Raw genomic sequence first — 24,631 nt, 5'->3', positions numbered from 1 at the left:
GGAAAAAAAAAAAAGCAATGTTAAATGCATCTTTTTTAATTCTTCTTTCCCAGCAATCTTACAAAACAATTCCAAGATCAACTGTTTGGACCCAGAGGTGGGAGGCAGGGAAAGGGTACAAGGCCAGCTGAAGACAAATGCTTCCCCCTTCCTGCCTTCCTACCCTGGCAAAAAGAAATCTGAGACCAGCACCAGTAAGATTAAACCATAAACATTCTTCCTTTTTTTTTTTTTTTTTATTAAGAAAGCATGCAAAACACAACAACTTGTGAGATCATACACCCCCTTGCCGGCCTGCACCAATGCAAAGCACTACAGGTGGTACGAAGGACTCACCAAACTAGAAACCTGGGGGTCGAAGAGAGGAAAGTGAGGATGAGTGGATCTATACCACGTGACCGCTCCATCTGTCCCTCTCCTCCCATTTCTCCCTTATCTCCTCCTGGAGGCAGGAGTGCCTGCACTTTTGCACACGTCACTCAATACAACAATGACTATACTTTGAGCCCAGCAATGCTAGACCAACAAGAAAAAGTAGTATTCTTTCCATTTCATGGAGGGGAGGGGAAACAGGCCCAAAGAGGGTAAGTTTTGTCCTGTGCCATCTAGCAAGGTTGAGTTCAATAGAAGGGAGCTAAAATCCCAGGAGGCCTGATGGCCAGTCTCCACTTCTAGCCCCAAACTTTAGTTACTCTGGTTGCCCACCAGAGTCTTCATGAGACTAATTTTCAGAAGACACAGATGAATTATAAACAAGGGACATTTACATGTACAATTTCGTCTACCCTCGTAAATCCTGTGTGGATCTGAGTAGAAAGGGGGTTTAGAAAAGAGAAAATAATCATTTGTAAAGGGGGAAATCTTGGGAAGAACAGATGGGAAGTTGTGTATATAGGAGGCACCTTGACTGGAAGGAATTCGGAAGAGATGCCTAGAACAAAGACACAGGGCAAAGGCATTTTGCCACCCTCTAAGAGAAATTCTCCTTTCCCCAATGGGAAATATTGTGTCATACTTCAACCCCACTGACTGCCCAAAAACGGGGGATTCAAGCCACTCATATCCCCATTTCTTACAAAGAACTTCACAGAAAATAAAGTGCTCTTTAGTTAACCGCCCTTTCTTGCCCGTTTGCTTCAGCCTTCTTCAACAAACTCTCATATATAACCCCCTTACAAAGAAAGAAAGGGGTGGGTGAGGGAAAAGCAGAAGAGTGGAAAGCTAGATCTCCTGGAAGTCATGGGTAAATAAAAGAATATGAACAAGAAGCAGAAATCAGAGAGAGAGTGGCCTTGTCCGTTCCTTACATTTGTCCTGCAGCTTTCAGAAAGTGAACATTCAGTGAAATAAAAACAGAAGTAAAATTGTTCTTCCCTCTCGTAACTAGTATTCAACAATGAACGTGAAACACACTAAGTACTTTGCAGCAGTAACTCATGGCCATTTCTCATTAAAGGATAGAAGTTGTCCCTATACCTTTTTTCTCTTTCTGGGGGGTCTCCCTTGGCCCTCACAAACTCTCCTCTCTAGATTATTTAATCTCCTCTACCAATTTCCTTCACCCCTTGAAAGTCAAATGGCAAAAGCTTCAGCCCCAGTGATTTGTATTCCAAGAGAAGCATTTGCTGACATAATTAAATAATTGAAATATTCCCTACCTATGTGTATGCCAGCTCCTTTTCCCTTTCCCCACGCCCCTACCACCTAACGCTGTAGGTTTGGTTCTGCTATGATCAGTAGGAAAGAGGTTCCCATCTTGTCCTAGGACATGATGAAACTGAAAGAGTGATAATGGCTTACTTTTCTTTCTTGAGAGTTCCAGAAAATGGGGGCAAGAAGATAAAAGAGGAGGAAGAGTTGAGCCAGCAACTGAAGGAGGACAAAATAGTATTTGCTGAATGGGGAAGGGGGACTATAGAATAATTTGTAAATGCAAATATGAGCCACAGTTAATTTCCAGAGAAAACTATGTTTAAAAACCCAAAAGGGTTAAACTGAAACCATCTCCTAAAAGCTGAACCTACGCTGAACAGATATCCTCATCTTTACCACAGAAGCAAGACCAACTCTATCTCCAATAGACTAAGGGCTGGGAACAAGCCCATGGAAGTTTTTAGTAGCATATAGAAACTGATTGTTTTATATTCCATCACCCTCTACACTGCTTGACTCCACCCAACCCATAAGTCTTATTCTTCTAGGATTTAATGGTCACCCTTCTGCACCACCACCATCACTCTTACCCTAGATGGGAAGTGAGGATCGGGAGAAGTAAGGATCGAAGATAAAAGGGACAAGGAAGAGCTCAGAGGACAAAATTAGCACCATTGAGTAAAACCTGCAAATTCATGGCTGCCCAGCGGTGTTTTAGATCTCTTTTTACTTGAGAATGTGGCTTCTCTAGTACTAGACTGAACTGACAGGAACAGAAAACAATTTAGGGTCAGAAGGTGAGATTAGCATTGAGTTTCTCAAAGAGAAAGGTAAATCAAAATTTGAAACCTTTCTCTGTAGCCACCAAGGCCTCACCTTCTGGCCAGATGATTTTAAATTAGCAAGGGACAGACACGGTCTGTGAAGGAGGGCAGAAGACTGGGGGCAGCAGATAACCAATAATAATAATAACAATAATAATAATAATACCATAATAAGAATAATAAAAAAAGAATTCAGAAAAAACAAGAGGGAAGAGGAAGAAGGAGGCAGGAAAGAGGGGGGTTATCTTCGGCAGCATCTTGTGGTGGCTTTTCTGACAGAGCAAGAAAAAAGAGGATATGTAAGTATATACAGCAAGGAGGAAGGGATGGGCTGGGGCTGCTCCTGCCCCACTGCCAGACTTTTCGCCACCCAGCCTTGAGCTCATGGCCACGCTCCATAAGGCCCTAAGTGATCAAGTCCCAGTCGAAGTCATCAGGGATCTCCTCGTTGGTACCTGGAGGGGGGACCGGTGGCCGAGGGACCATATGGTGTGCTGTCAGGAAGAGACAAAGAAATTAAAAGGAGAGTGGATGGGAAGTTATTCTATCCATCTAGATAGGCAGTGCTCAGCCCTGAATAGGACCACGAGGAAGGGCTGGTGAAACTATGCTCCTTATCAGCCCAGAGTTGTTTCCGTTGCTAGTGCCACTCCAGTGGGTCCAGGAAATAAACCAGAGTAAACGAGGGCACATGGCAATTTAACACTATGCAGCCCCCAAGAATTATACTTATGAAAACCATGTAGTAATGAAAAAAACATACACAACGTACTATTATATGAAATCACAGTATAGAAATTTGTAGACGTGTTACATGGATAAGGAAGATATGGACAAAGAGTCTGATGTCATCCAAAAAATTTGAAACCCTTGTGGTTAGGCAGGATAATAACAGCAATTTTTCTGAAATGTATTTAAAAGCAAACGATCTGTTCATTTTATATTATTTATGGCAAGTTAGGGTCTACCTCCACCCCCATCAGAGGTAGTTCAATCCCAGACCCCTGATACAGGAGTCAGGTGACAGGAAAACAGACATGAGCACAGAGCAGGTATGTCTGTATAACGTGCTCAATGTATCTGCCTGACCATACCTTCCATCTAGATTCCAAAGTTGGACATAAATGTTCAACATCTTTGGTCTATTTGCATGCTTTTACTGTCTTTTTTTTTTTTTTTTAAGATTTTATTTATCCATTTGGCTGTGGGAGGGAGAAAGAGCATGAGCAGGGGGAGAGGGAGACAAAGAGGGAGAAGCAGACTCCCAGCTGAGCGCAGAGCCCGATGTAGGGCTTAACCCCAGGACCCCAAGATCATGACCTGAGCCAAAGTCAGACATTCAACTGACTAAGCCACCCAGGCACCCCTGCTTTTACTCCCTTTTATTATTGCAGGCACAAGTTATGTCCAAAGTAAATCAGTCTTCTTTAGCCTCCCATGACATATACCTCCCTAGCAAGGGGCCCACCCTCCAGCCTTAGGAATCATGAAGGCTCACATACTCCCAGCAGGGGTGAGCAAGAGGGAAGAGAATGCAGGCTCAGAGCCAGAGGAAAGCAAACACAACTTGTCAGAGTGAAGAGTGTTGGGCTGTGGGAGAAGCAAGCTTCCTGGCTCTTACCTGGGCGATTGTATCCTGCTGAATCCTGGGTGGAGATTGGGTACATTGGTGATGGGCCGGGGTATAGGTGGGGGGCTTGTGGGTGCACATAAGAGTTCACTGCCAAAGCAAGACAAGAGTTACTTGAGCAGACTTCATTATACTCAGTGAAGTAGGGCCCAATATAGAGGGGGAAAGAAGTACTCTTTCTCTCCTTGATGTCTCCTCCCTTCCTTGCTCTGTTCTATAGCTTCAGCAGGCTTAAAGGCTTTCTGGAGGAGCCATCAGTCCTCACCACTTAGGGCAAAAAGGGACCTTAATGGTCCCTACAACTATGAAATATCATGGCTAGTCAAAGGATGACAAATAGAGAAACATGATCATTGAACCTCTCTCATTACACTGGTCTGAAGATTGTGTAACTGTAGAGAATCACAACCCCATCTGATATGATCTGGGTAGGGGTTACTGACACACACATCTGGAATGAGCACCTTTTCCTCCCTTTTCATAAGTAATTCTGATCTCCCAAATTAAGGTGGAAAAGGGACTCATACAGTGTTTCAGTACAGGACTTGACTGATTGCACTAGATGTTCAGTCAACGTAGCAGACAAACCAGTCCCACTGCTCAGTCTGGGTCACTGCTCATCAGATGACTTTGCTCAATTCTCTTCTGCCCTTTTCCTCCCCCTCTCTTTTCGTCAGAGCCTCCACCTCCTTGGTAACTTGCTTGGTTCACTACCTTGGTTCATGGCTGGCTCTTGTTTACCACTGGTAAGGGCACAGGAGTCAGCAATACGGGCAGAGGCTGGTGGCCGGTGGGAGCCCCCCTGGGGAGGCACATGACCAGTCTGGGTAAGGAAGTGGTTGAGAGAGTCACACAGATTGGCAATGTGATGCTGATCGAGGCTCCAGTTCTTCTGCTCTGCCTGTCGCAGACTCTCCATCAGTTCTACAAACAGAGAAGCAAGAAGGGCTACCCTTTGTGGAGGTCCCAAAGCCCCTACCATATCCGCCCCCATCTCACTGCTCCCACCACATCACAAATCAACACTACGGACTAGATTCATTGCCAAGAATAACTGACATCTCCTAGAGCTCTACATTTTCAAACTCTTCTTCTGTTGGCTCCTTCCTAAATTCTTGTTACAATTTCCATCTTGCTGGTAAAGAAAACAAAATTTCAAAGGGAGTGATTGAATTAGCCCATCAACAGTGACAAAACTACAAAATCGTGGTCCGGTTTCTGAATTCCTGAGAGCCTTCCCACTCCAGGGACAAAACAGGGTAGGATAAAACACGGTCATATTTTGGGTGAGTTCAGGCAAAATGAATTAAAATTAATTTGCAAATAACACTGGCATCATCTGCCTTGTGAGATATGGAGGGAAAACAATGGAATCCTCCCTCCTCAAAGCTCAATTCACCATCCCCTTCTGGTGCTGGTTTCTACTAGGCTTCCCACTCACCATGTCCTCCTCTCCCCTCTGGTCATCTTCCTCTCCTCACTCACCTGAGAACTGTGACTGCTCAATGCTGGACCAGTTGAGCCGATTCACCATCTTAAAACTTTCCTTTAAGGAGTCGATGTTGGAGCACCAGTCGGGAGGAAAGGCTATAAAGGGGCGGGGAGGGTGGAAAATAAAGAGAGTGATGTGGCAGCTCGCTGACTACGTGCAAGGTTGTCAATGACATCACCAGGATAATCTGAAAATCTCCCTCCCTGAAGATGGAGGACTAGTACAGCGGATAGCTTTAGGGAGAGACAGCCTAGCTCCCAGGCAGGAGAATCTGTAAAGCAATCCCAGGTGGTCCAAGAATCCCAAAACACGGAGCTCTGAGTGGCAACTTCCGTGGGCTCAGAGGGGCTCCTGCAGGGGCTGGTGGGGGCGGGGGGAAGGGTGGGGAGGCTAGAGACCCACTGTTAACTACCTGGCCAACTGCATCTCCAGACCCAGTCAGAACAAGCAGGCCAGCCCGCCCTCCTCCCAGAGCCCACCACACCCTCCGTACTCACCAAAGCCAGTACTGTTGATAGGAGCCTGGCCCTGTGCCTGCTGCTGAGCCGGCGGTGGTGGCTGTGGGGCAGGGTGGGGGTGGGAATGGTGCTGATGCGGGTGGTAGCCCCCGTGCTGCAGCGGGGGTGGGTGCATGGCCATCACGGAGGGAGGCCCGTAGCCTTCGGCCCCAGCCGGCTTCCCCCCGGGTGGGGTACACCCATCCGGACTTGGGGTGTGTAGCGGAGGGGCACCCCCTACAGCGGAGGGGCCCTGGGCGGGAGCCGGCTGAGCCTGCGACTGCTGCGGGGGTGGCTGCGGCGGCGGCGGCTGCTGCTGGGGCGGCGGCGGCTGCTGGTACATGTAGTAGTTGTTAGAGGGCGGCATGTCCCCCAAGAGAGACGAGAAGCCTGGAGGGTGGAAGAAGCAGCCAAGTGAATTGGGCATGCATTTTTCTTTCTTTTCTTTCTTATTTTAAAGGTTTATTTATTTGAGAGACAGCACTGCGAGCAGGGGGAGGGATAGAGAGTCTTCAAGCCGACTCCCCACTGAGCATGGAGCACCGCGTGGGGCATTTGATCCCCAAACCCTGAGCCGAAACCCCAAGTCAGGTGCTCAACCAACTGAGCCTACCAACACCCCAGTTCAATTTTCACTGAACAGGACTTCCACAGGGATGAGATGGGAGGCGTCAGATAAAAACCCCAGACTTAAGGGTGTCCTGAGAAGGCACGATCCTCTGGGCTCCCTCTGCCCTCCATGGCTCCCCCACCTCTATAGATACAACGGACAGATGGAGGGCCTTGACAGTGTGACAACTGCTCGAATTCTAGCAAAAAGGTTAGCATGTACCTTTCATTCTATTCCTCAGGGATCTGGGGGTAGGCCTGGAATCAGTGTCAAGAGCAGACAGATATCAGGTGAAGTTTTAAAAGTAAATCACAGGGGCGCCTGGGTGGATCAGTCTGTTAACCATCTGCCTTTGGCTGGGTCATGATCCCAGGGTCCTAGGATGGAGCCCTGCCTCAGGCTCCCTGCTCAGCGGGGAGTGTACTTCTCCCTCTCTCCCCTGCTCGTGCTCTCTCTCTCTCAAATAAATAAATAAAAGGTAAATTACTAATAAAATAAAGCCACTGGGTACCTACTCTTTCTTCTTCCTTACTGTATCTACACTTGTCGCTGTTACTACCTACTTGGATTCACCACCAACAAACGGAGCTGGGTGAGGCATAGATTAAGGATGGATGAATTTCTGGCACACATTGGGCAGGGAAGAACTAGAGACTGAGGCTGGGCAGGAGCTTTCAGCCACCATGAAATCTGAGTGAACACTTGAATCCTCACTCACTCTAATTTTTCACTTTGTCTCTGACAGCCCCTCCCTGCTCCACACTTCTGATCAATCAATCATCTGACCTGGATTCCTTTCTCAAGCAAAGGCTACAATCTCAGCGCATAACTCCAGCTCGAAATCCCCCAAGATATAAAAGAAGAAATCCACGGCAGTTAATATAAATTTTCCGAAAGGTGGCTGCTAATCAGTTTTCATCATCCCGTTCAAACCCTGAGGCCTGTACACGGCAACTACACAGAACAAGAGGCTCTGATGCCTCACCCGAAGTCAACCCCCACCTCTAATTTCTTTAAAACCACAAACAAGGGGCACCTGGGTGGCTCAGTGGTTAAGCATCTCTCTTTGGCTCAGGTCATGATCCCAAGGTCCTGGGATCAAGTCGCTGCTCAGCGGGGAGCCTGCTTCTCCCTCTCCCTCTGCTTGCCACTCCCCCTGCTTGTGCTCTGTTTGTCAAATAAATAAATAAAATCTAAATAAATAAATAAAAACAGAAACAAACAGGAGTCGCAGAGGGCTGGACCAGGTGATCTCTCAAAGGAGCTTTCCAATATGAACTTTACTCTCACACGGTAATACAGGAAATTTGAGTATGGACCAAATATAAACTAATATTAAGGAAGTATTATTGACTGTGTTAAGAATAATAATGGCAGTGGATAACCAAGTCTTTATCATTAAGACTTCACAATGAGGGGCGCCTGGGTGGCTCAGTGGGTTAAGCCGCTGCCTTCGGCTCAGGTCATGATCCCAGGGTCCTGGGATCGAGTCCCGCGTCGGGCTCTCTGCTCAGCGGGGAGCCTGCTTCCCTCTCTCTCTGCCTGCCTCTCCATCTACTTGTGATTTCTCTCTGTCAAATAAATAAATGAATAAAATCTTTAAAAAAAAAAAAAAGACTTCACAATGAAGTAGTACCTATAGGTGGGATAGCACATCTGGGAATTGCATTACATTATTCCCATTTAAAAAAAAAAAAGTGGGTGGTAAATGAAACGAGCTGAACAAAATATTACCATGTATTAAAACTGGGCCATCTTAAAAGTTGGAAACCTAAGGGTGTATTATACTATTTTCTCTATTTTTGCATCTGTTTGAGATTTCTTTCTAACAAAAATTAACATGGGGTGCCTGGGTGGCTTAGTTGGTTGAGTGTCTAACTCTTGATATCAGCTCAGGCCATGATCTCATGATCTCAGGGTGATGAGATCGAGCCCTAGGGTGGGATCTGCGCTTAGTGGGGAGTCTTTTTGAAGATCTTCTCCCTTTACCCCCTCTCCCACTCGCTCGCTTTCTCAAATAAATAAATAAATCTTTTTAAAAATATATGTGCTGCCGAAGTGAGCACAATTTTTTTTTTTAAAGCAACTAGAAATATGCTAAAAAATTAAATTGTCTCACAATGAAACGGATTCTGAGGGAAAGCAAACCACTGCTGTCCCCTAGTGGCCATCCTCTAAATGATGGGCTTGCAGCCATCAAGTCACTGCCCTTAGTTCTAGAAGGGGGATCCCTTGAACTCACTTTCTGAAGCTAATAACCCAGCCTGCCTCTCAAAACAGCTCCAAAACAGCTCCAAACTAAGCCAGAAGAGCTTGATTCCAAACAATTCTGGTTTCTTGAGATGCTTCCCCTAACCAGTGATCAGCCTCTCCTCATGTGAAAAGTAACACAGAAGGGAAAGAGAATGTACCACTGATCCAGGAGTAGAAGTATGTTCATGCCCTCATCCCAACAGCAGGCTCACCATGCTGAGACGAGGAAGAGGATTTCTCCAGCATGGATTTGTAGAGGTTGCGAAAAGACCAGCTTAGGTCCTGAAAATTGATCTCTGAGTAGGAGAATTTGAAGTCATTGTTGGTGTTATACAGGGGAGGAGGACCCTCCGCACCTTCTCGGCCAGGAGCCCCTGCTGCCACCGCTCCACCATCCACAGATCCTGTGCCCTGCAGAAAGGAGTAAGAGAGACTCAATCCATGTGCTGTATCAGGAAAGGAGCCTTTCATGGTCACCAAGCTCTCTGGCTTGTCTTCATCCTGTCCTAACTTTTCAATGAATGAACATCATTTCCCCGTCTGGGTTGATTCCTATCGTGATGTACCTCGAGCCATTTTCCCATGCTCCGTCCATCTTCCATTCTCATAACCTTTTTGGCTCCCCTTCTTCTCTTCTCCCTACTTTTCATCCCCCTGATCTTTCTCAAAGTTCTGTTACATATCTCTCTCTCTCTCTCTCAGCTTCCCTTTTCTGCTTTCCCTTTCTTTCCCAATTGATCTGCCTACTACATCACAGATAATACAGTATTTCCAACTGGCAGATCTATGACTCTGTTCAACGACCTATCCACCCATCCATCCGTCCCCATGCACCCTGACACCCCTACTTCTTACCTGGCTGTAGCTTGTGATAGAAGTGGGGCTCTGAAGGGACATCTGAGGATTCCCCTCGGAAGGCAGTGAGGCTTCTCCACCCCCAGGAACACCTCCCCGTGGGCTCTTGCTTGCCTCCTGTTCTGGTGAGTCTTGGGATAGCTGAGGGTTGGGAAAGAACAGAAATCTGGAAGCAGAAACTAAACATCCTCCTGAGACCCATGGTTTCAGCTCACCCTTTGCACCAAACACAGGAAAGGACCAAAACTAGAAGACAGGATGTAGCCCGAGGTGCTGGCCCAGGTGGGGACTTACATCATCATCTGGAGGGTGTCTTCTCTTTCGGGAGATGTCAGGGCAGGTGTCGATTGTCCAGTAAGAGCCCTGGAAGGAGAACCCAAACCCACAGAAAACAAAATCATTATATATGAAAATTCCCACCTTTGGAAAAGCAAATAGTTGGGAGGATTTTCACCCCCCCCCCCAAAAAAATGTTATATTAAGAAAAATAACTGGAGAATCACACAGAGTTCCGAGGGTACTGGCTATTTTTGAGGAATAAATTTGTCCTAAAAGTTCAATGAGTATGTTAGGGGTATAACTATAACTGGTGGTCCAAACACAGGCCTTGATTGTTCTGGTATCTTGTTCAAAGAGCTGGAAATGCCCACACACAACCATCCCCTTCTGTGTGATCTGTGGCAAGGCTCTCCTGAACTCGAGCATCCACATCTTTCGAAAGAAGAAACTGATTTATCTCTTTTCCCTTTTGAAGATAAAAGTCATGGGATTTTTGCAGAGAAAAGTCCTTACAAAGGTTATTTAGCCTACCTTTCACATCTAAAAAGAGGGCCACACATAAGAAAGAGGGCATTAAAGTCAACTTTACCATATATAATTCTATTTTAAAAAAAAGGATTTCAGGGATGGCTGGGTGGCTCAGTTGTCTCCTGCCTTTGGCTTAGGTCATGATCCCTGGGTCTTGGGATCTAGTCCCATATCAGGCTCCTTGCTCAGCAGGGAGCCTACTTCTCCCTCTCCCTGCTGCTACCCCTGTTCATGCGCGCTCTCTCTCCCTCTCTGACAAATAAATAAATAAGTCTTAAAAAAAAAATTCACAATCTTTCTTAGTCACTCATGCTAGTGGGGGCCCACAAGCATGATAGCCAAGCTCTTCCTTTGAGAAAAAATAAAGCTGCTTCTCTAATTAACATGATTTCCTCTTCTGGGTAATTAAAACAGCCACAGGACTCTAGACTGTCAACTACTCCTCTCTCCTTCCTGCCCCTCCTTTCAATGCTTACAGGAGTGTCTCACCTTCCCCGGGTCATCCCGAGGTCTGGGCACCTTCCGGAAACACTTGTTGAGAGAAAGGTTGTGCCGAATTGAATTCTAGGGAAGCAGAGAAGCAAGTTAGGCTTCAGCATGGTGTAAAGCAGAAAATTTTCCAATAGGGCACAGAGGGACACAAAAGAACATAACATATCATAAAGTTCAAGTATCAGGCAAACTTAGGACCTCCTAACTATACTGATGGAGGACCTTATCTAGCAGATAGCAAGAGCCCTGAGATGAGAAAATGCAGAAATTAAATGGATGGGAGGTAATGCCTATAAACTTGACTACCAGGTGCTTCTGGTATCTATATAAAAAACAACAACTATATAATCTTTCTGGTTATATATATATATATATATATATATATACCTGAAAAATTAAGATAGATACATATCTGCCTTAACTTATTTTAATCTCCCCTTTAAGACTGTTTATATAAATAAAAGCAAATATAAATTTGAAACAAAACAAAGGCACAAGGTCACCTTTGTTCTCTCAACAGCCCCCTGGAATGCTACATTTGGAGGAAAAAAAGAATGTTGCAGCTGTGTGCTGGACGAGGCTGGGTGTTGTGGTAGCTAACAGGGACAGGGTCATGGAGGAAAAGCTGAACGCTTCCAGTAGTCTCCAGCTCATCATTTGATTTGTATGTCAACCGGTGATTTACAGAGTGAAAGAACTACATTAAATCCCCCCTCCTTCTCAACAATTGGCAAATGAGTTGCTGCTCCAAAAGATGGGGAACAGCAGTCTTCCTTCTTTGCTTGGAAGAAGAGTTTCCTTCTTCCTTTACTGCCAGCCAAACAACTTATCCTCTTACTACTTGCTTGGCGGATGAGCTCTTGGTGAAGGACCTTATTATTATCATTATTACTATTATTGTTATTGTTACTGGTATACAATTTTTCAGAAGATGAGGACTACGTGTAATGAAGCTTTGGAAATCTGATGAGACTCCTACCTCTAGGTAGGAAGAAGCAATGCCATCCCTTGCACAGTGACTTGAACATAGTAGAGTGGCAATAAGTATTTGTGAAATGAATGAATCTCCTTTTCGAAGACTCAGAAGGTAAGAGGGTATGATGAGCAACAGCATCCTGCCATCCTCATAACTATACTTAGTGGCTCGATATCACTGGAGTTTCCCTGATATACCTTATGAAAGTTGTTCAACTCTGAAAAAGAGTAGGGGATGGGAGATATAAGATTTTAAGTTCACGCATCTCTGAAACAGGTCAGAGTGAACTGGACCAGGTTAGAGGAAGAAACAAAAGAGTAGAAAAAAAGGCTGTCAAAGGCTAAAAACAATTGCAGGTTACAGAAGTCATCCCACCTTCCAACCAATGCCAGCGTTCTTGTAATAGGGGAAGTTATCACAGATCCAGCGGTAAATCTCACTGAGGGTCATCTTCTTGGCTGGAGAGGAGTTGATGGCATAGGTGATGAGGGTGGCATAGCTGTATCGTGGCTTGCCATCCTGGTGCACTGCTGCCTCATCTTTGCTCAGGGTGGCATTTGGATCTGTGGGTGAGCCTGGGGGACACTTGCGGCTGCCACCTGGAGGCCCAGCCTGAGAGGCACTCCCAAGCTTCTCGATGGTAGCTCGAAGGGTCAGCTGGGGGAGCCAGTCTATGGAGGTGAGGCTACTCTCTAGGTCAGAAGCCATGGTACTTCTGGGTTCTGCAGAGAAGAGAACAAAGGGGAGAGGAAACTAGAACAGGTGAGTGTGATAGCTGGTTACTAGTGGCAAATAATATTCAAATGTTAGTGCTCTAAGGGAAGTAGAGTTTCTTCCCACTGTAATCCCCATGGGAGACTGTCGCAGAACAGCCCTCAACCAAGTGTTCCCAAAGCTCCCAGACAACATATCACCAATCATCTACTAGATGACAGACTGGTACTTACCAGTCTTACATCTTAATGTAGAACACAGCCAACAGGACTCTCCATTCAGCACTAAGAAGTCAGACCCCCACCCAACTGAGGTATTCCCTCAATCCTCCTTACATGGAGCCCTACAACATAATATTTTAAACCACATAATTTTTTAAAAAACTTAATATACCAGGTAAAATCAGCTAAAGTCTACTCTCCAATTATGTGATGCTTGTTTTACATACATAGAGACAGCACAAGTGAACATGTAAAGAAAAACAGTCCGGAAAAAAAAAGAAAAGAAAAGAAAAGAAAAACAGTCCGAGTAAACACAAATATACAGCAAGGAAGCACACACCAACACTTTTACAGATGTTTCACAGTGGGTGAATTTGACCCCTCACCTTTTTATCCCATATATGTGCACATGAGGCATATTCGATTTACCCCAAGCATAAATTACGCACGATGACCAGCAAAGGACAGAGGCAAGACACACATGTAAACAGTGGCCCCCATACCCAGAGATCACAATGAGATATACGATGTACATTACCAGCAGAGCACAAAGCCACACACAGAGGTAACAGATCCTGAGTTAGAGCCGCCCTCACACCTTTAAAGCTGCCCCTGACCGGCTCCCGCCCACAGACACCAACACCAGGAAGAAGGCATCGACAAGGACCTCCCACCTCCCAGCCCGCTGGGCTTCACTGAGCCAGGAGGTGGGGGACACCCAGCTGTGTGCACACCGTAACAATCAGATAGCCTAGCTAAAAATAGCCACTCTGGGGCTAAGAGCTGGCTCCCCTTCTCCCGCCCTCCTCCTCTCTCCTTCCTTCCCAGCCAGGCACGCACGCTTGCTGCACCTCCATGCAAACTCCTGGCGCTGCCAAACCGCCCACGCCTGATGTTTGCACACCCTGCTGCCACCCACACCCCCTGGGCGCTCTCGCTGGCAGATCGGTGTAGCCGGAGTGACGTCTTGGTGGGGGGAGGTGAAGAGCGCCGGGTGCTCTCTGCTACTGCAGGGTCTAGAAAGGCTGGCAGGAAGCGCTTGGTAGCCATTTGGCGCTCCCAGAGAGCCCATGCCAGCAACCCCCTAAGCACTTGCCGCTTGGAGGTTTGTGCCTGCTCGCCGGGGGAGGAGAGTATTTCCTTCTCGAGGCCCTGCTGACGGTCCCACCAGGGCTAGCGAGCCTCAGAATTCAGAATCCCCGACAGAAACACATCGCGTACGTAATTTCTAAATGCGCACCCAGATAAAATGCACGAGCGGTATGGATTCGACCATACACAAATCCACATCCTTTGCCGTTAAAAACTCAATCCCAGGTACGACTGCCTACCCCCCTCTCCTGCCTCCAACACAACTTGCAACCTGTCAGCTCACTCTGTAGCCCACAGCTGGGGCTCTCCTCCCCTTGAAATTTACCCTTTCTCCTTTTCTCCTTTTCTCACCCTGTGTTCTCCCCCAAATTCCCCACCCACACAACTTCTGCATGTACACACAAGTAGTCGGCACCCTGCTCCTCCCCAGCAACACACCCACTCCACAAGGCTGAGGGAAACACCTTATGCCTCAGGGCCTGAGCAGCTTGAGACCCAACTGAAACCCAAGAATCACTTGACAAGAGAAAGAAAGAAAGAAAAAAAAAAAAAGCTATGTTTATAAATAGTATCATGAAAGAGTTTCCCCTTTATGGGTAGCCTCTCTCCCCACCACCCTCTTTTACAGCCCACCACCACCACCTTGCCTTATAATATCATGGAAACTTGGAAGCTAATAGGGACATCTAATCATTCCAGGAAGCCTCAAACCTCCCAGCGCATTACTGAATCAAAATGCCACAGCATCTGGAGTAAAGCAGGGCGCTTTGGGCAGTGAATTGGTCCTATAGCTGGGTTATCCCAGCCGAACAGTGTTGTGACAATAAGCAGGTTCTCAGTGACCAGGGTTTTCCTGGGTCCTCCTCAGAAGGGGAGGTCTATAAAGAATTCCCTGTTATTGGGTACCCGGGTGGCTCAGTGGGTTGGGCCTCTGCCTTCAGCTGAGGTCATGATCTTGGGGTCCTGGGATCAAGTCCCCCTCTCTCTCTGCCTGCCTCTCTGCATACTTGTGATCTCTCTCTGTCAAATAAATTAATAAAATCTTAAAAAAAAAAAAGAATTCCCTATTATCTTCTGCTTAAGATCCCTAGGAAACCTCAACTTATGAATACAGAAGCCTTCCGTGGACCCTTCATTTGAAAGTCTCCCAACATAGGACACGGACATGAGAGTAGATTTCAAGTGGTTTACAGAACCCATGCCAATCGCTGTGAATTCCAGAAAGGGAAGCACTGCCAGCCTTTGCTAGTTGTTCCATGCTTTTCCCTACCCTTACCCCTGCACCAGGTTAAGAGAGGTTAAATTTAACCTTTCTCCAGCACCCTCCCTGTCAGCCCTCCAGATACCACACAGCACTCAAAATATATCCTAATCTTACCAGCTACAAGAAGCTTGCAGCAGAAGGTCCTCCTGATCTTTTGGCACCATTCTCCTTTAACCCATCCCACTTCCTCACCCCTGTCACTTCCCCATTCTGGAAGGGCCGTCCAGTGCACAGAACCTCAGAGATGAGGTCCCTCCATTCTATTCCCAGCCTTGACACTGACTCACTAAATGTCCCTAGCCACCCCTTGCTCCCTGAAGTCTTGATGCCTCAGTTTCCCCCTTCAATAAAAGGGATGAAGTCATCAACACTGCCAAAGCTTCATCCCTGGAGGGAAGTGAATGAAGCTTAATGAGCTTGTGGCTTCCACACATTCCATGCTCCCCAAAATAATGGCACGAGGCTAATGTTCAGAGCTAATATTAGAAAGGCAAACAAGAGCTACTTCCATTTCTTAGTCCAACCAACCTAGTTACCCAGACCTCTCTCTCCAGGTGGGCCTTGTGCCACTGGGCTTGGGCAGAACCTGAGTCAGGCCACATTCTTCTCTGCATGCTGGAAGACTGAAAGGAAATACCCATAGAAACTGGGAAAGGCAGCCAAAGGGCAGGCTCCATCACATCCACAGGACATCTAATGAAGACTACAGTACCAGGAGAAAGGCAGAGAAAAACAGAAAGACACTCTGTTGGTGTGGAAGACTGATCCTGGATGAGATGTGTAAGATCCAAAATAACAGGCACGGGTTTTTTCCCACTTTATCTGAAAGGCCAGGAATTATTCTCTGTATGGTGCCAAGGTCAGGTATTAAGGAGTGATACCTTCCTGCTCTGGACAGAATGCCAACACTAATAGAGCAGCGGTTGAGTTTACCACATTACCAATTACCAGTCAGGATGCCTGGGTTTCAATCCTGGCTCCACTCCTTACTGGCTGTGCAACCTCAGGCAAGTTACTTAACCTCTCTATGTTGTCATTTCTTCCTCTATAGAATAAAGATGATAACTGCACCTGCACAGGGTTGTTGTAAGGATTGCCTCAAGTTAATATTTTTTTGTAAAGATTTTGTTTATTTACTTGACAGACAGAGATCACAAGTAGGCGGGGGGGGGGGGGGAGCAGGCTCCCCGCTGAGCAGAGAGTCCAATGTAGGGCTCAGTCCCAGGACCCCGGGATCATGACCTGAGCCGAAGGCAGAGGCTTTAACCCACTAAGCCACCCAGGTGCCCCTCAAGTTAATATTTTTAAGGCATTTAGTAAGTGTTAGGTAAGTGTAGCTATTATTATTTTTGAATGAGGCAAAACAGAGAATATTGGAAATGAGAAAGCAGGCCGTGGAGGTTAAGACTGAAAACAGCAAGACTGCCATAGTTTATGTTACAAAACCTGCACTGAATTTGCAATAGCTTTCGAGATGTCAGAAACTCCACTTTTTACTTTGGGGATAAGGTCACCCCACTACAGACCAATTCCAGGACCACGCAGACTTCAAAGATGAAGGAACAAGAGGATATCATCTCTATTTTTCAGCAGGGACCAGGTCTAGCCATAAGACATGATCTGGAAAACACCACTCTTTAAAGCATAGTTAATCCAACCCAACAGCCATCTGCTCCCAGCAGATTCCACAGAAGCAAGGAGAATTAGGGAAACTCCATCCTAGTAAGGCTGGTTGCACTGTTGGGGGGTAGGAGGGAGGGCCCACCTGGAGCCACTGTGATACAGTTCCCTCTCAGTCTCTCAACAAGTTGCATTCCAGCATCTGGGAAAGCACTTTGGGAGAAACGGGTTGCTATTACACTAGAGTCGGCTCTTTTCACGAAGTGGGGGAGGGAGTTCTAGAGGTAAGAGCCAAGGAGCTTCATGCTTTTGAGACCAGAGATACCAGAAATAAAACTCTCTCGCTAGTTCTAGAAGAAGTGGCCACAGCCTGACACTGAGCAGCCTTACCACAAGAAAGGACTCTTGTGCAGCCATTCATGAAGGTTCTCAACTGGCCAGGGCAGGCCAAGGCCTTCCTCCCAGCAGGGCAGCCTTACCAACAACCTCTCCATGTCCTCCCACAGGGGCACCTGCTTCAAGAGGCCTACCAAAAACACAGGATTCTGGGTAATTGGAGGCTTAGTCCGAAAAGTGCAACGCAACTGTCCCCACACACATACCCACTCGAAATAGAGTCAGAGCCCCATTCACCTGAATTAAGAGACATATGTACACCGCTCTCTAGCACAGCTGTGTGGACCTGATTATACCCCTGCCTCATATACCACTAACAGGTAGTCTCCAGGGCCAAGTGGATGTATGTAGGGACTCACACAGCCCACCAAGGCCCAGATAGAGAAAGAAGAAGGAAACATAAAAACCCATGTAAGATGGAAGCCTCCCACTTGGTTTTGCTGTGAGGTGCACACAGAATTTGAGGCAGGAAAGCGGGGGCCCAGCTAGTGGTCCCAGGTGGAAAGACACACTGCTAAACGCCCCGCATCCACTAGAAGGATTTCCTGGCACCCTTCTCCCAACTTTTCTGATGATTCTGGGCTTTGATGATTCCTGCTCCATATCTCATGAAAGAAAACTTAAATACCAGATTCCAGAGACACAGAACCAAACAAGAAATGGGAAGGGAAAAGATGAAACTATTAGGTGCTTTTCTTAAAGGAGATTTATCACAGGTCAAATCTCCCGGTGGTGGGGGAACGGGGCAACCTATTTCGATGGAAGACTGGAGGGAAGCTGAGCAGCAACACCCCTGTCTTCCTATCCAGGATCTGCTTTTTCCTAAGGAACTGTCAGTGAAGGACAGGAGCTGTGGACAGGAGCTGTGCAGGACATGAGGGCAGTGGTACAGGACCAGCACTAGGGAAGAACTTCAACCCAGGAGTTAGCATTCCCCTGTATCCTCTCTTCTTGCCTTAGGAAGGGGGGATTTCCATCGTCCCTTTGGATTTTACTGACAGAGCCATGCTTCCATCCAGGAATAGGTAAGCCACAAGAGGAGGCCTCCTGGTGTCAGAGGAAGGGTGAGTGGGGACAGGCTGATTTTCTTGTCAAGGAGACAGTGGGTAGGAGAGAACAGCTCTGGCGGACATGAAGCTGAAGTAGGCTTACAAGGTAAGACAAGGTAGTATCACTGGAAGCCCTAGACAAGTGTAGGCCATGAAATGCCATGATCACTTTAGTGAGGTAAGAAAGCCCAAGAATGGAGAGCGCGCTAGGAGTCTGGTTGGGATGTGTCCATCCTTATTACACAGCACGGATGCAGTTCTGAAAATGCAGGCATTTGTTGATACCCCTTTGCCCTCAGCATGAAATCCTATGTGTCCCCAGGGACCTCAAAGGAATCCCATCCATCGAGTCCCCAAACACTAAGAAACCCATTTCACAGAGCCTCTGCAGAAGGTGTAAGTCTGAAGCCAGGAGCTTCCTCAGAACACACTCCCCAGAGGATTCTCTGAGTTATTACTCTACCTTCCCCAGTGATGAAACCCAAGAGCCACCATCTCAGCCCCTACCCCCACTAGTACATAAAGAGGACAGAGAGGTTAAAGAAAGCACTAACCTGTCTCCAAGCTTCCCCCAGCAAAGGGAGGGAACCACCTGGTACTGGAGTTTGGGGCTGGAGGGACTCCCCTCTTCAAAGGCAGATGAAGAGTTTCATCCTCAATGGCTCTTCCTGTACTTGGTTGAGCATCCCAAGCTGGGGTCGGGGGGAACTGGGTCCCCTGAGGATGAGGAGCGGAGGGAGGAGGCGGCGGAGGAGAAGGAGGTCCTACCTGGGGAAGGTGGCACACCCCCCACACCCTGCTTGTAACCCTGGGGAGGAGGGGAGGAGCCTCTCCGAACCTGGAGTTGTCTCCTCCCCCTTGGGGGAGTCCCCCTCCCCCCCAAACTGGATCTTTCGGGAGTGGAGGGCTCTTTCTGTCTGCTGGAGATCTGAGCGGAGGGGCTCTGCCCTGTTCCACTGTCTAGGTACAAGGAAGTTGAGAGGAGAGTCCTTCCCCTCTCCTGAAAGGCTGAAAGCCGGCTCCTCTTCTTTCCCTGGAGTGGCCTCTGCTTCTGAATGTAAGGACTCCTCTCCCCTGTGAGTACTGGATAGGATAAAGGGCGCCTACTCCACAGGCATGTCCCCCCTTCTCTTAGCCTCAAAAGTCCTGAACTGCTGAGAGTGTGCGTTTGGAGGGGTGGAGGCACGCTGGGGCGGGCTCACGCTGTCTGCTTCCTTTAGCAGGATCGCCCCTTTCTACTTCTGGAGGTCTATTCCCGGGCCAGGATGGGGGTTTTCCTCTCCCCCACAGGGGTCTCTTCTTCCCCTCGCCCGAGTGGCGGTAAGGGTCTCCGCTCCAGCGGCGAGAGAGGCTGCCCCCGTCCCCGCGCCCGCCTCCGCTCCGGGGTGCCCCCGAGGGTGGGGTTTTCCTACTCCCCGCTCTCCCTGAGCTGGCCTGGGCAGCAGGGTCCGGGAGGCCGCGGCTGCCGACTCCGGTCCCTGGCTACTGTGGCCAGCGCCTCCTCTAGTCCCGTCCCGTCCGGTCCGCTCCCTTCGGCGCGTGAGGCCCCCGGCGCTGCCACCTCTCGGGCTCCGGCCAGTCCGGGCTCCGGGGGAGCCAGAAGGCGGACGGACAGTGTCAGGGCTCGGCTCGGGCTCGGGCTCGGCTCGGCTCCGCTGCAGGCCCCGGCTCCTCCCCGGCCTCCGCGCCGCGCTCCACGCCCCTCCCCCTCCCCCGCCCGCCAGGCCGCCGCCGCCGCCGCCTCCCGGCGCGGGTTAAGGAGGAGCGGGCGGCGCCGAGCCGCGGGCCGAGCCGCCGGGGTGCGCGGCGCCGGGAGAGACGCGCGGCCCGGAGCCGGGGGATGGCGCGGGGTTGGGGTGGGGCGCCGCCGCCCCGCCACTGGGCCGCGCGAGCAGCTCGCCTGGGCGCGCGACCGCAGCCCCCTGCCCTGGGTCGGGACGGTCCCCCGGTCACGCCCGACGCCGTCCGCCGCGGCTGCACACGCGCCTTCGGGGGTGTTCTCTGCACGGCCGACCCGAGGTGTTCTCTCCGGAACGGCGCTGGTGGGCTTCCCGCTCCCCGGAGACGGTGTATAAGGGGGTATGGCGTTGGGACCGGGTTAGTCTGTCATCCTGACCCCATCCTGGAGTTCAGTACGTGCTGTTGAAGGAGCGGATGTGTGAAGAGAGAAGGAGCGTGTCACGGAGAGAACTCTAGGCTAAACTCCGTATGAACTTGTACAAGGCCCCTCTTCCGCGGGGGCTGAGCGACGAGGGCACCTCGATACTCGCCCTGACTACCCACTAGGCCTGTTGCAAGGACCACAGGAGATAACTGATGTGAAAATGCTTTTTAAACTGTACAGTATACAGAGGATGCAAAACATGACTTCTCGTTCAGTTCACTTGACGACAGAATATGCCACCCGGGAGCCCACCTCTACTCTTCCTCCTTCAGTCATATTATTCCTCTAGAAACTCTTACATATTTCACCCTCTGACCTGTCTAAACTTTTCTCAAACTATTCTAATTTCTATCACATAAAATAATATGAAAGCAAAAAATATCATCCATGAAATATTTGAATTGCTCAAAAGAAAAGACTGCGTATTCTGGATTACAACTTGATGACTACATTTCACATTTAGATAGTAAAGTCTTTTATCTTCTGGCTAAATGTATGATACTGTTTAAGTTACACTTTGTATAAAATTGCATTGTATTTACAGTGTGCCAGGCATTGAGCTAAGAACTCTGCATGTGTTACCCCATTTAATTCTTCTAGCAATCCCATAAGGTACCATTATGGTACCCGAAAGTAACATTTACAGATGAGAAAACTGACTTAGAGATTATGACTGTGTCTACATTCACATGATTAGTAAGTAGCAAAACCAGGACTTAAACTAACAAATCCAAGTAACTCCAAAGTCCCAACTCAACTTCTATTCCATTGTCGTGAACTGTCAGAATTAAAAAACATCCTTAAACTTGTTGTAATAGAGATGTATGGAAACAGATGGTAGCTACATTTATGATGAACGTAGCATAATGGATAAACTTGTCCCATCACTATGGTTGTATACCTGAAACTAATGTAACATTGTGGGCAACTGTACTCAAATAAAAAAGAAAATAGATGGCATTTCCTTTACATAAATAGAAAGCAGAAAGGTCAATTGGTTGTTTGTGATTGATTGATCTATCTAGATCACAAACATATATATATGAAAAAAAAAATCCTTAAATTTATAGGAAATGAAGCCCAGTTGAGTCTTTTCTTTCTCTCCATCCTTCCACTATCCCAATTTAAGCTGTATCCCTTCCTTTAAAAAAAAAAAAAAAAAAATTATTTATTTATTTATTTATTTATTTGAGAGAGAGTGAGAGAGGGCAAGAGAGGGGAGGTCAGAGGGAGAAGCAGACTCCCCATGGAGCTGGGAGCCCCATGCGGGACTCAATCCAAGGATTCAATCCAGGGACTCTGGGATCATGACATGAGCCACCCAGGCGCCCTGTATTTTCCCCCTTTTGAAATATTAACTTGTTCTCCCACACACAGATAACTTGGCATCAAATGCTTGCTTCTTGCTACATGTTAGATGTTTTGTTATGTTTCATTTGTCAATCATTTTTGACATTTTTGTATATATGTGGAACTTGAGAGGCATGGTACAGAAGTAGTACTAAAAATGAGAAAGCAAGGGAAGGATTAGACCATCCTTTACTGGAGAATTAGAAGCTCAAGAAATTATTTAATATATGCAAGATATTTTCTGCATTATTTGTGACTGTAGAAGATGAGAAAATTTGCTTAAATAACCATAATAGGGTAACTCTTAAATAAATAATGGTATGTCTATATAATAGCTGATTTTCTTTTTACATCTTCTTTACCATTTAGATATTTTACAATAGGTATACATTATTTTAAAAGAACCAATTTTTTCATATATCTGAATATATTCCAGGGAGAAAATCATGCTTTAAAAGTTTGTATAATAGAGGCATCTGGGTGGCTCAATCGTTAAGCATCTGCCTTCCGCTCAGGTCAAGATCCAGGGCTCCCTGCTCAATGGGAAGCCTGCTTCTCCCTCCCCCACTCCTCCCTGCTTGTGTTCCCTCTTTCTTGATGTCTGTCAAATAAATAAGTAAAAAAAAAAAAAGTTTGTATAATATAATCATGTAATTGCTTTTTAAAATATATACTTATCAGGCACCTGGGTGGCTCAGTTGGTTAAACGACTGTCTTTGGCTCAGGTCATGATCCCAGAGCCCTCGGATCGAGTCCTATCTGGCACCCAGCTCCATGGGGAGTCTGCTTTTTCCCTCTGACCTTCTCCCCTCTCATGCTCGCCCCCTCTCTCTCAAATAAATAAGTTAATTAATTAATTTAATTTAATATATACTTAAGCGTATGTATATATTTGAGTATACACAGAGACACAAGTGGATATACACCAAAGATGTGAACTTGAAGATAATTTAATTTACCTCATTTTCTACTTTATCTATAGTTAGTGTTCTTATGGGTTTTGCTTATGTAATTTTTAAATTAGAAAAAGTGATAAATAAACCTATGTTTGTTTTGATTTCACCCTAAGACAGGGGGAAACACTTGCATTCATTCTCTGTATATTTGCATTAAGAAGGGTGATATGGAGCGGAATAAAAATATAGTCACTGAGAGGCATCTGACTGGTTCAGTTAGTAGAGAACATGCCACTCTTGATCTTGAAATCATGAGTTTGAGCCCCACCGTGGGTGTAGAGCTCACAAACACATAGCTCTAGAGAGAGAGAAAGAGAGTGAGTCACTGAAACATGCAATAAACCAAAATGTAAGGATTCAAACTTTTCTAAAATAGAACATATTACATAATTCACAAGTGTTAGTCTACCGTGAGCAAATCGTTTCTTCATACTATTGGTGACTAATATGTCACAATACCGTTTCGGGAGCATTTATTAAAGACTTACCTGTTAAATAAAACGTATGATTTGTGTATATGATTTGTGTATCCAAATCCCAGCTTTGGTGCTCTATAACTGTGAGAACTTAAATCACTTAACTGTTATGTTTCCTCAACAGTAGTAAAATGGGAATAATAATAGTACCTACTTCACAGTGTTGTGGAAAAATGAGATGACTTCATGCATGTAAAGAAAGCATTTAGGTAAGTGCACAGAGAAAAAGTCTGAAGCTTAAAGGGGCTTAAAAATCATACCAAGCAAATGCAATGTATATGGACCAAGAGACATATCCATCAAATATAATATGTGGACATTTGGGCTGGGTGGAGGGAGATCCTGATTTGAACAAAGCAACTGGAAAAGATATTATAAAGCAGTCAGTAAAATTTCAATCTTGACTCTGGTGATATCAAGGAATTATTGTTATATTAGATGTGTTAATGGTACTATGTTATTGTTTAAGGATCTCTATCTTTTAAAAATGCATACTGCAGTATTTAATCATGGAATGCCTGAAATCCCCTTCAGAATAATCAAGTGATGGGAGGAAAGAGGTTTAGATGATAAAAGATCAACCGGGGTTGCTTATCACATGTTTTTTGTTTTTGTTTTTGTTTTTTAATAAACTATTCTCAGGGTACCTGGCTGAGTTGGTGGAGCATATAACTCTTGATCTTGGGGTGGTGAGTTCGAGCCCCACCTTGGATGTAGAGGTGTTTAAAAATAAAATCTTTTGGGGGCGCCTGGGTGGCTCAGTCGTTAAGTGTCTGACTTCAGCTCAGGTCATGATCCAGGGTCCCAGGATCTAGCCCTGCACTGAGCTCCCTGCTCAGGAGCAAGCCTGCTCCTCCCTCTCCCACTCCCCCTGCTTCTGTTCCCTCTCTCCCTGTGTCTCTCTCTGTCAAATAAAATAAATAAAATCTTTTTTAAAAAAATAAAATCTTTTAAAAATAAATAAATAAAATACTATGCTCTCTACATTTGTATGTGTTTGAAATTTTACGAAATAGTTTTTTAAGGGGCACCTGGCTGGCTCAGTCAATAGAGCCTGCGACTCTTGATCTTGGGGGTCCCAGGTTAAAGCCCCATGTTAGGGGTAGAGTTTTTTTTAAAATATTGTTTTAAAAAGTGCTAGAAGGGGCGCCTGGGTGGCTCAGTGGGTTAAGCCACTGCCTTCGGCTCAGGTCATGATCTCGGGGTCCCCGGATCGAGTCCCGCGTCGGGCTCTCTGCTC

At 46.7% G+C, this 24,631-nt stretch overlaps 2 protein-coding genes across 9 annotated transcripts; one reads left to right on the top strand and one right to left on the bottom strand.

Moving 5' to 3' along the window:
* Positions 1-20: 20 nt before the first annotated feature.
* FOXJ2 (forkhead box J2) lies at positions 21-20,148 on the bottom strand. 7 transcript variants are annotated; one of them, XM_082742556.1, is made up of 12 exons: positions 13,876-13,953; positions 13,037-13,146; positions 12,465-12,811; positions 11,111-11,185; positions 10,109-10,177; positions 9,815-9,955; positions 9,316-9,370; positions 6,097-6,486; positions 5,593-5,694; positions 4,822-5,031; positions 4,099-4,197; positions 21-2,971 (listed from the first exon to the last, which is right to left on the bottom strand). In XM_082742556.1, exons 3-12 carry the CDS (start codon positions 12,795-12,797, stop codon positions 2,883-2,885), a joined length of 1,563 nt encoding a protein of 520 aa, XP_082598682.1. In that variant the 5' UTR covers positions 12,798-12,811; positions 13,037-13,146; positions 13,876-13,953; the 3' UTR covers positions 21-2,882. The 7 variants fall into 7 exon arrangements, with proteins under 7 accessions (XP_082598682.1, XP_082598679.1, XP_082598677.1 ...); XM_082742553.1 differs by lacking the exon at positions 13,876-13,953 and adding an exon at positions 13,563-13,631 and having other exon boundaries at positions 9,172-9,370; XM_082742551.1 differs by lacking the exons at positions 13,037-13,146; positions 13,876-13,953 and adding an exon at positions 19,000-20,148 and having other exon boundaries at positions 9,172-9,370.
* LOC309870407 (uncharacterized protein) lies at positions 19,711-24,375 on the top strand (the record flags this gene model as incomplete). 2 transcript variants are annotated; one of them, XR_014314561.1, is made up of 3 exons in its annotated part: positions 19,711-20,542; positions 23,516-23,600; positions 24,034-24,375. XR_014314561.1 is itself a non-coding variant. In XM_082742564.1 (2 exons), the coding sequence occupies one exon, from the start codon at positions 19,711-19,713 to the stop codon at positions 20,518-20,520; it is 810 nt and encodes a 269-aa protein (XP_082598690.1). In that variant the 3' UTR covers positions 20,521-20,542; positions 23,516-24,375. The 2 variants fall into 2 exon arrangements, 1 of the variants encoding a protein (XP_082598690.1); XM_082742564.1 differs by having other exon boundaries at positions 23,516-24,375.
* Between the last annotated feature and the right edge of the window lie 256 nt (positions 24,376-24,631).

The sequence above is a fragment of the Mustela nivalis genome, assembly GCF_964662115.1.
Source record: "Mustela nivalis genome assembly, chromosome: 7".
Taxonomy (NCBI): Eukaryota; Metazoa; Chordata; class Mammalia; order Carnivora; family Mustelidae; genus Mustela; species Mustela nivalis.
The sequence above is the reverse complement of the archived record's forward strand: the minus strand, read 5'-3'. Positions and strand labels throughout refer to the sequence as shown.